The sequence below is a fragment of the Gracilinanus agilis genome, chromosome 4 (genome assembly GCF_016433145.1).
Source record: "Gracilinanus agilis isolate LMUSP501 chromosome 4, AgileGrace, whole genome shotgun sequence".
NCBI lineage: Eukaryota > Metazoa > Chordata > Mammalia > Didelphimorphia > Didelphidae > Gracilinanus > Gracilinanus agilis.
In genome coordinates this window covers 198,268,685-198,279,324 of record NC_058133.1, presented here as the reverse complement: position 1 = coordinate 198,279,324, position 10,640 = coordinate 198,268,685, and the positions used below count along the sequence as shown (strand labels likewise).

At 46.7% G+C, this 10,640-nt stretch overlaps 1 protein-coding gene across 2 annotated transcripts; it reads left to right on the top strand.

The window, feature by feature from the left end:
• The first annotated feature begins 460 nt into the window (after positions 1–460).
• Positions 461–7,584, top strand: SLC35B1 (solute carrier family 35 member B1). Of its 2 annotated transcripts, none has more exons than XM_044672282.1 (9): positions 461–654; positions 1,594–1,697; positions 2,369–2,499; positions 2,768–2,798; positions 3,873–4,030; positions 4,860–4,986; positions 5,689–5,795; positions 5,919–6,072; positions 7,027–7,584. In XM_044672282.1, the coding sequence occupies exons 1-9, from the start codon at positions 551–553 to the stop codon at positions 7,077–7,079; spliced, it is 969 nt and encodes a 322-aa protein (XP_044528217.1). In that variant the 5' UTR covers positions 461–550; the 3' UTR covers positions 7,080–7,584. The 2 variants fall into 2 exon arrangements, with proteins under 2 accessions (XP_044528217.1, XP_044528218.1); XM_044672283.1 differs by having other exon boundaries at positions 465–654; positions 2,394–2,499.
• The last annotated feature ends 3,056 nt before the right edge of the window (positions 7,585–10,640 follow it).

Genomic DNA, 10,640 nt, shown 5'->3' with positions numbered 1-10,640 from the left:
AGAGGCGGCACTAGGGCGGGGGGGGGGAGGGAGGGGGGCGGAGCTTGAAAGAAGGCTATTTTGATCGGCTTTATCTCCCCCAATTCTCCGTCCCCCTTCCTCCCCCGCATCCTTTCCACAATGTGGCCAATCGGTGGCCTCCACATCCAGTTACGTCACCTGAGGACGCCCCCGCTCCCTAAGGTCCCTAACCAGGTTCTTGTTGGGGCTGTCCCCAAAATCGCCTTATTGGAAAGTCTTGGGATTCTGCCTTTTCCCGAGGAGGTCTGGGCGTCCTCGGCCTTCGAGAAAGACATCAAAGCCAGGAGGTTGCATCTTCCTCAGTGAAATATGTCGAAAGACTCCGCAGGCACCTCCTCCGCCGCCTCCCGGATCCGGCAGCTGCGAAGATAGCTGCGGGGCCTTGCGACGCCGGCGGTCGCTGGCTGCTCCTATGAGGGCACCGTCGCCGGTGTGCGATGTCCGGCTGGAGTTGCCGCTGCCAGCGCCGTCGCCACAGTCACCTCTGGGAACTCTGAGCGAGGCTCGCGCCGGCCCGGCCCCGCGTCTCATGGCCGCCAGCGGCGCCCTGGTGCCCGATCGGCTACGTCTGCCACTCTGCTTCTTGGGCGTCTTCATCTGCTACTTCTACTACGGGATCCTGCAGGAGAAGATGTGAGCTCCCCCGACCCGGACCCCAATCCCCGGGGCTCTCAGGCCCGGCTAGATGCATGGTCCTAGCCTGGCTGCGGCTCCTCCGAAGACTCCGCCGCCCCACTCCCTACTCCGCCCCCCTCCAGCCCCCGGGAGGCCTCCCGCCCCATCCCCTGCTCCATGGACCCCTGGCACCCTACGACCCCTTCATCCCTAGATTCTGCCTTTCCCAGGACTTGGGGCCGCGTGGATGGTATGACTTATGCCCAGACCCTCCACGCTTTCTGAGACGGAAGGGAATGACAGCTAGGCCCCCCTGTGGTCAGGGGTGGGGGTGGATGCAACTCATCACTGAGAACAATAACAGAAACTAGCTAACGCTTCTATATCGCCTTAAAAAGGTTATCTCATTGATCTCCCACCAGAATCCTGGGAGATATTATTGTCCCCTTTACAGATGAGGAAACTGAGGGTAGGAGAGGTTAAGGGGCTTGCCCAAGGTCACGAAGCTAGTAAGTGTGTGAGGCAGACTTTGATCTCAGGTCTTCATCCTGAGTAAGTAACAAAAGGGGGACTTGAACTCAGGTTCCTTTATACTAATGAGGCCAAAGCTCCTTCCATGGCACCAGCACTATCCAAGCCAGTGCTTATTTTGGGGTTGTTCTCCCAGTTTCTTTGGAGAGTATACTTGTTGGAGTAATGGACTTTGGCTCAAGGTAAATATCATTTCAAGCTTACTAGCTATGTGACTACAAGCATGGTGTTTAAATTTCTCTAAGACTCATTTGCCTTATCAGTAAAATGGAAATAATTATAAAAATAATAATGGCACCCACATCTTAGGGTAGTTGTAAGGAGCTGCCTATAAAGTCTATTGCAAACTTTTGAGCACCCTATTGATAGCTGTTGCTTTTTATCATTATCCTTATTTCTTTTTTTCCCCTCCTGTTTCCTTTTCAGCACCAGAGGAAAATATGGGGAAGGTGCCAAACAAGAGAAGTTCACATTTGCCTTAACCTTGGTCTTTATCCAGTGTGTGATCAATGCAGTATTTGCCAAGATCTGTAAGTACTCAGTTAGGGAAAGATCACCACTAAGGCCCTGGGTGCTGAGTGATCCTTGTCTGGCCCTATAGGGTCTAAAGTCCCAGAACCATGCCGATACTGTCCTTGTCCAGCCTTCTGCTCTAGAACCCTCTTCTTTGGGAAAAGATTCCTTAGGTAAATCTTTTATGTCAGAGGTAAGAGAGAAAGAGAATTGGTGTCCTTTGTACTTAATACCCTTGCTGAAGATATATTTATTTCTTTGTTTTAACTTTTTTTAAATTAACTTCAGGAATTTGCAGAACTGTTTGTTGTTGTTGTTGTTGTTTTTTTAATGATTTTCCCTCTTAGAACCACCTCTTCCTTCTTTTTCTTCCCTCTCTTACTCTCACTCCTACCACTCTTACTCTCACTCCTGCCCCTGGGTATATTATCCAGTTTAATCTGGTATATGCCCCCTGTGAAATAAATAGCCACAGTTAGGCCCTAAGAGTAGACTCAGAGAAAAGAGAACATGTAGTCCCCTAGAAAGTTTCCATTTTAATGGGAAGTAGAGTAGAAACTGTTCCTGTCCTTTGGGAGCTTCCTATCTTAATGAAGAAACATTTCTTTCAGAATTTCCATGCCCCTCTGCCCTGTGGTCAGTCCTAGCCCTCCCAGGCTTCTCTTGTATGTTTTTTGTCTTCTCCCAGTGATCCAGTTTTTTGACACTGCCAGGGTGGATCGGACCAGGAGCTGGCTTTATGCAGCTTGCTCTCTCTCTTACCTGGGTGCCATGGTCTCCAGCAACTCTGCATTACAGTTTGTCAACTACCCAACTCAGGTGAAACTTCAAAGGATGGCATATGGGTGGGAGGGTACCCTAGAGCAGATGCTTTGGTTTTTACAACTTAAGAGCTCTTTGCTTAGATTTGCAGCTCTATCCTAAAAGAGAACAGTCTTGAATTGTGGATTCGGGGGTCAGGCTAAGTGAAAGAGGGAGATTTTGTTGGGAAGTATAGTTGAAAAGAAGTGACCAAAAACCTGAAATGGTGGCAGCACCTGAATCTTAGAATTTGATCAATTGTACCTTCCCCTCCTCTTTTTTTAAGGTCCTTGGCAAATCCTGTAAACCTATTCCAGGTAAGCGGTGTTGACTTCCTCATTCTTATTCACTCTGTGGCTTGAAGCTACATCTCAGGGCTTCTATAATCCCAACTCTCCATCTCTCTCCTAGCCTGTGGTCTGATTCCACCCTGCCACATGACTTCTGCTATCCCACTTATTATTATATTCAGACTTCAGAGATTCTGCCTTTGTCTTATATTAAATATAATTTCTCATTATATTAACATTTAAAATGTTCTCTCTTCTGCCAGCCCCCAGCACACAAACATTATATTACTTTCTGTTTTAGATGACCAAAGTATTCTATAAGATTTACATATGTCTTATATATATTCATTTTTAAATCTTTATCTTCTCTCTTAGAATCAATACTGTGTATTGGCTCCAAGGCAGAAGAGTGGTAAGGGCTAAGCGATAGAGATTAAGTGACTTGCCCAGTGTCACATATTGAGGAAGTATCTGAGGCTGGATTTGAACCCAGGACCTCCTGTCTCTAGGTGTAGCTCTCAAACCACTGAGCCATGTAGCTGCCCCTCTATGTCTTATTATATTATATTTGTTTGTTTGTTTTTGTTTTTGTTTTTTTAACCCTTAGCTTCTGTGTATTGGCTTATAGGTGGAAGAGTGGTAAGGGTGGGCAATGGGGGTCAAGTGACTTGCCCAGGGTCACACAGCTGGGAAGTGTCTGAGGCTGGATTTGAACCTAGGACCTCCCATCTCTAGGCCTGACTCTCAATCCACTGAGCTACCCAGCTGCCCCTATATTATATTTGTATTACATTAGAGTTACATATGTCTGTGAGATTCCAGTAGACAACCTAATACTTTGCTTTTCCCTTTCCTCCAAGGCCCTGTGCTGTGCCTTCCTATTCACTTGTCCTTTGCTCTTTCCCTCCAGCTTGTATTATGCCCTTTGCTCTGTTCAACCCCATTGCCTAATTAGACCTATCTCCATGCTAGCCTTAGGACCTTCTCCCTATTTCCCTGATGCCCTTCCCTCTAGATAACACCATTCTACATCAAGATATTGAGATCCTGCCTATTTCCTGAGAAGGTGGCTGAATCTTTGACTCTGCTTCCTCTTGGCAGTTATGCTCCTCGGAGTGACCCTCCTGAAGAAGAAGTACCCCATGGCTAAATACTTCTGTGTGCTTTTGATTGTGGCTGGAGTGGCCCTCTTCATGTACAGGCCAAAAAAGGGGGTTGGAGCCGATGAACATCTGGTTGGCTATGGAGAGTTACTTCTGGTATGAGGTCAATGATGGGGCAGTTGTAATGTTCTTTGTCCTCAGACACTCAGCTTTTCCTAGAGCACAAGGGGCCTGACCCTGTGGCACCTGTTGGGGGGAGACCTGAGTATTGAGCTGCACCCCTCCTTCCCCAGATAATGCATGTGTGGTTTAATAACCAAAGATGCTGTCAGTCTTGTTTCAAGGAGCTTTCTGCTAACTCCTGGACCCTGTAGCAGGAGATGACTTGAGATTGTAGTCAAGTCTCAAAGGCCAAGGAAGGGAAAGAAGTCTCTTTCGATTCTGCCACACCTGGATTCTGAGAATTCTAGAAACAGGAAGAAGCCTGTTAGTGTTCTGAGTCAGGGTTAGGTCTCTCTACTCCTAACCATCAGCCTTGATGATTTAAGTATTAGTGGGGAGGGGAGTTGTCTGTTTCTCTGGAAAATGCTAAATCATCCATCCCGCTACCCTGAGGTTGGCTAAGAAAGAAGCATGATTTGCATGACCCAAAGAGCTGAGATGGGGCATCTACCAAAGCAGCATGGCAAAGTGGACAGGGCCCTGAGCTTGGAGTCAGGAAGAATAGGAGTCAGATCCTGTCTCCTGGGCAAGACACGTAATTGTTCTGGGCCTCAGTCTCCTTGTTGTCAAATGAGGGGCTTGGACTCAGTGACCTCTTGGCTCCCTTCCTGCTCTCAATCTCCAATCCTGTGAACCTCTGTACCATGGCCTCTGCCTTACAACAACTGTTCTCAGAGAGGCCTTGAGGTTGAGAGCCATGGCCTCCCTAGGGCTCAGAGCTTTGCTGACCCTTTCCCCTCATGCTGCTCCCTCCATTTCTCAGCTGCTGTCTCTGACACTGGATGGACTGACAGGTGTCTCCCAGGATCACATGCGAGCTCATTACCAAACAGGCTCTAACCACATGATGCTGAACATAAACCTCTGGTCCACATTGCTCTTGGGAGCTGGTAAGAAGCCAGTTCCACTGTTTCCACCATTTTCCCCTGAATGACAGCCTCTTCTGATTTAGACTCACCTTTCTAATGGCAGCCTTTCAGTGTGCCCATCAGCCAGCCTTGGCTCCAAGATGTCATATATCAGAGACCCTGATCTCAGAGAAACCCCTCATACTGCCATCATACTTCCACTGCTTGTTATCTATATTGAGCACATGGAGGTAGTGGGCAATGATTGGGCACCTGGTGTGCAGAGCTCTAGGTGAGGTGTCAAGAGAAGACAGAAGGTTGAGAGGAAGTTATGGTTTGGAGTGGGGCGACAGCCTGCCTTCAAGAAACATGTAGTCTGCCAGGGGACTAAGAAGCAAATGTAAATTTAATCCAGTTCTTCATGCTGGTTTCTACTCTGGTTGCTTGAGTGGGTTTAACTAATTAATGGTCAGGCTTTGCCCACAACAGTGAGTTCCTTGAGATCCTAATTAATCAAATCCAAGCACAAACAGGGAAATTTGCATGATGAGACAGGAGTCCTTTCCAAGCCCTAAGTTCCTCTTTGCTCCTTGCTCCGTGTGTTTTCTTTCCCAATCCTCATTCTCCACAGAGATCTGAGTGATTCCTTAGGGTTTGGGGCTTCCTGATACACATGTGAAGGGAGCATTTGTAGTGGGGGGAGGTGGGGTCCCTGTTCAACCTAGTGTCTTATTCTCCCCACAGGAATCTTGTTCACTGGGGAATTCTGGGACTTCCTTAGCTTTGCTGAGCGATATCCCAGCGTCCTTTACAACATCCTTCTGTTTGGTCTAACCAGTGCCCTGGGCCAGGTGAGCTCCCCAGAATGAATTTTGTTCCAGGAAGAGGAGGTCCCATGAACCTCCTTGCTGCTTTCTTTTGAAGGCTTTAAACCTGATCTTGGCCTGAACTTCTCTTTGTATTTCTCTCTCCAGAGTTTCATCTTCATGACGGTTGTGTACTTCGGCCCTCTGACCTGCTCCATCATCACCACAACCCGAAAGTTCTTCACCATCTTGGCATCTGTGATCCTCTTTGCTAACCCTATCAGCTCCATGCAGTGGGTGGGCACTGTGCTGGTGTTCATGGGTGAGTTTTCCTGGAGCAAACATCTGTCTGGGCCCCCAGCGTCTGTGGCAGGGGTGACTTAAGCTGTAAGCACAATGCGTTCTATTTTGAAGGCATCTCTTAGTGTAGGGGAATGTTATTTTTTTATTTTGAGACTAGATCTCCCTATTTTGTTCAGGTTGGAAATTCATTGGCCTTTAATAGGCCTGATCCTAATACCGATTGGCACCGAAGCTTTAACCTGGGGCATTTTTTTCCCATCTTGGGCCTATTCATGTCTCCTCAGGCAGGCTAAGGGCTCACACAGTGGGGCTGGACTTAGTACCAATTCCCAATTTGCATTAGCCTCCCAGAGCCATCCAATAGAATCGGCCTCCCTAGCAGCAAGGACTACAGAGCTGCTGCACCCTGCCCAGTGGAGGAATATATTTATTTACTGATTTCATTCATGTCTGTTCTCCCTGGTCAGTTGTGGGCTCACGCCTTATACTAATTAGTTCATCCTAGATGCCAGAGGGTCAGCTAGGTATCTCAGTGGATAGAGCATCAGGCCTGGAAACAAGAGGATCTAGCTTCAGATACATCTTAGCTGTGTGACCCTGAGCAAGTCACTTAACCCTTGCCCTTTTGTCTTTGAGTTGTTACTGCGACAGAAAGTAAGGGTTAAAAAAACAAAAAGAATTTGATACCAAGTAGCTTTCAACCTTTCTATATTTTGCCAGTATTTTCCATACTTTTCTGTATTTTAGGATTATTTCAGTTGTTGCTTGAGCATGGCCTGGGCTCCCAAGGGAGGTTTGAAACCAGTGTTGTGTGTTCCATTTTATTTAAAGCCTCTGGTTTCTTTTGAGCCTCATCTAATTTATTTCACATCCTGGTTGTGTGCAGATCTATAGGGCTGGGCATGAGACCTATCTCCCATGGCATTTTCTTTCCCCTTGGGGAAGCTAAGATCATTTCTTTCTCCCCCTGTAGGTCTTGGCCTGGATGCCAAGTTTGGCAAAGGTTCCAAGAAGACATCCCTCTAGGAAGATCCAGGGATTCACTCCAAGGCCATTTAATTTATTTTCTCAAATCTCAGTATCTCCCTGAGAACTGGACTCAACAAAGGGAGAGAAAGGGGTTCTGTTTTTGTTTTGTTTTGTTTTTTTAAAGAAAAATCATAGATTCTAAAAAAAAGGGATAATGTTGGGTTTTGCCTTTTTTTTAAAGCAGGAATGAGTAATGACTTTTGTTTGTGATAAGATGGAGGGGGGCAATAACCTAGCCTACCTCAATAAAAAGAAGAGGGAGATTTTGATCATTTCCCCAGTTTTCTTCCTCTATCTTGGTCTGATTGGGTCAAGCAGGTGATTTGCCAACAATATGAAGAGGAGGGAACACTGGAGAGCTCATCAGCCAGTCCCTCTCCCATTGGTCTCTGGGGAGAGACTCAAGATAACCACTTCAGACAGTTCATTCTCCAATATTTTCTCTTTCTGGTGTCCGAGAAGTTCTTAGCAAAAGTAAAAGCAACTGTTATCTCCTCCTGGATTTTCTCTTGTTGTGATGGGGATGAAAAGCGTCCATAGCCGCAGAGCTGGCTGTGAATTTGATGTTTCTGACACCTCTCCCTCCCTTAAGGGAGAAAAAAACTTTCCAAAATGGAAACCGAGCCTGTGTAGGAAGGGAACTGGAAAGGTGTGGGAATGAGTATTTTTTTCCTGTTTCCCTCCTTTGCTCTCCTGCTTTTAGTCTACCTTCTGCCCCCCCTCCCCATTCCCTCTGCCCCCCATGTATGTGTGTGGGGGGGAGCAGAAGGATGAATCCTGTTTCTTCCTCTCTTCTCCATAGTGATAAAGATTCACAGCCCTGTCGCACAGTTCCCCGCCAAGGTGCTGCAGTGCCAGCTTCTGCCTGCTGAAGGGGGCACTCACAAAAAACCCTGGCATGTTGCCCCAATTGAAGTTTCGTTGTGAGTGTGTGTGTAGGAGAACCGCCCGCCCAGTGCTGTCTTCAAAGTTGGAGAGCTCAATCCTCCAAAGAGCAAACTTTACACATGAAAGTGCATTTTCACCAGCTGCCTCTCTGACTCCATCTGTTCAGCAGCCCCAGCCCCTTGGCTCTCCAGATGGGAGCCCAGCCTCCTTCCTGAGCGCTGGCTTCACCTCCCCCTAGCCAACCTTTCAAGCCCTAGTTTCAATTTCATTAATCTCCCTCCCTGGGCGGGGAAGGGGTGTTTCTGTGACTCTGTCCCAAAGGGCTGCTTTCCCTTTAAACTCCACCTCCTTGGAAGAAGAGTTGTACAGTACATCTGGTCACATCTCACTCTTTCCCACCTTCCCCCTTTTTCCTTCTTCCTCAGCTTTCTCCATTCAGAAAGCTTGAAGCAATTAGGTCTCTTCCTGCTGGTAAAGATTCTCTTCAAACCTAGATCCTCCAGTGGCTTATCCTAGATGGGTAGAGCATGTTGTTAACAAGACTCCAGTCTTTGATTTGCTTCCCACCTAGATGAGTTAGCTCACCACCAAGAAAAACTGGCTGCTTAAAAAAATGCCCGCTGTTGGCCACCAGGGTACCAGGCGAGAGTGTGGATGGCTCAGCATGACCTCTCCCAGAGAGGACAGCTCATAACATGCATCTAATTAAGATGGAATAGGAGTACAAGCTATAGTCGATGACAGAACAACATGGTAGTCTGGGCTGGTTCAAAGTGATGGGAGGAAAAAGGTATTTTAGGTTCTATAAATAAAAAAGGAAGAAGAGAGCTTTAGAATGGAACCAGATTCTCCTTTCCAGACTTCTCTAGAAATCTATAGTATGGCACTGGATGTGGAATCAGGAGGTTGTGGTTTAGCCATGTCCAACTCTCCTTGACTCTGGACCATCCTGTTCATGAGGTTTTCTTGGCAAAGATACTGGAGAGTTTTGCCATTTGCTTCTCCAGCTCATTTACAAATGAAGAAACAGAAGCCAACAGGTTAAGGGACTTGCATAGAGTCACATGGCTAGGAAATGTCTGAGGCTAGATTTGAACTCAGGTCTTCATGTCTCTAGGCTCAGTACTCTTTATCTATTGAGCCACCAAATTGCCCCTCAATCAGGAGGACCTGGGTTGAAATATTAAATCTGTGACCCCTGAGCATCCTCTTCGGGTTTCAGTTTCTTCCTTTATAAATTGAGGTGGTTGGACTTCTGGCTCTTAAGTCTATGATTCAATTTGAGAACTAAATTTTCAGCTTGGCAGAAAAGGACTCTTGTGTGAATCATAGAGCAGTGCTAGAGTCAAGAAGACTCTTCCTGAGTTCAAGTCCAGCCTCAGTTTCCTCACCTGTAAAATGAACGGGAAAAGGAAGTGGCAAACTTCTCCAGGATCTCTGCCAAGAAAACCCCAAATGGGGCCATGAAGACTTGGGCATGACTGAAAACCAACTCAACAAGTGAATCATAGAGACTTGCCCAGTTCAATCACAGAAAACATTTGAAAACACTGTCTTCCCTTCAAGAGGGCAGAGTGGCCCATGGGTCACTGTGCCATCTGAAGATAATACATCTAATTTGGTCAACGAGTTTCCTCCTCATGGAACAGGCCTCCAATGCTAAGCAATCCAGGTCCGAGATCCCACTTTGCCCATAGCTATCATAGCCTCAGATTTGCAAATCAAAAACTCTTTCACCTGTGGCCCTCTCTAGGTAGGCTGTAGCAGGGAGGGAATTAAAGGCTTGGAAGGCTTTGTGGATTCTCCCTCCCACCTCCCCCAGCTTTTTTTGACTGATTAGTGTTGGAGTGAATTTTTTGAGCATTATTACAGCTGTGCACTTGGGAGTATTGGCAGGGAAACAAGGCCTAGGAAAACCAGCCCTGGCTCAAATAGTGAATAATAACTTATAAAGATGATCATTAAAAACTGACTGCAGAGGCAGCTGGGTAGCTCAGTGGATTGAGAGACAGGCCTAGAGACGAGAGGTCCTGGGTTCAAATTTGGCCTTGGACAAGTCACTTAACCACAGTTGCCTAGCCCTTACCTTTCTTCTGTGTTGGAACCAATACATAGTATTGATTCTAAGGCAGAAGGTAAGGATTTAAAAAAAAAAAAAAAAAAACCTGACTGCAGAGGCAGCTAGGTGGGTCAGTGGATTTAGAGACAGGAGGTCTTGGGTTCAAATTTGACCTCAGATACTTCCTTACTCTGTGACCCTGGGCAAGTTACTTAACTGCTATTGCCTAGCCTTTACTGCTCTAAGACAGAAGGTAAGGGTTAAAAAAACAAAACTGCAAATCTCTACTCCAAAGCCCCCCTAAAGTAGGAAGGAGCTGGCTTTATGTCCCTTGATCGGAGGAAGAAACTGAGACTTAGAAAGTGTGATTTTCTCAAGGTCAGTGGAAAAGCAGGGATTAGAATAAAGAACTTCTGCCACGAAGTTCAGCATTTACGGTCTGTCTTTCCTTCATGATGACATTGTGTGCCCTCCCCATCTTCCCTGGTGTTCTGCCTCCCTACTTCCTTTGGTCCTGATTAATCAGCTTTTTACGTTTTATGAGGTACAACTGGTCACTTGCCTCAGATGCCCTGGCAGAAAAACTGTCCTGGGCCTCTATAAGATCATCC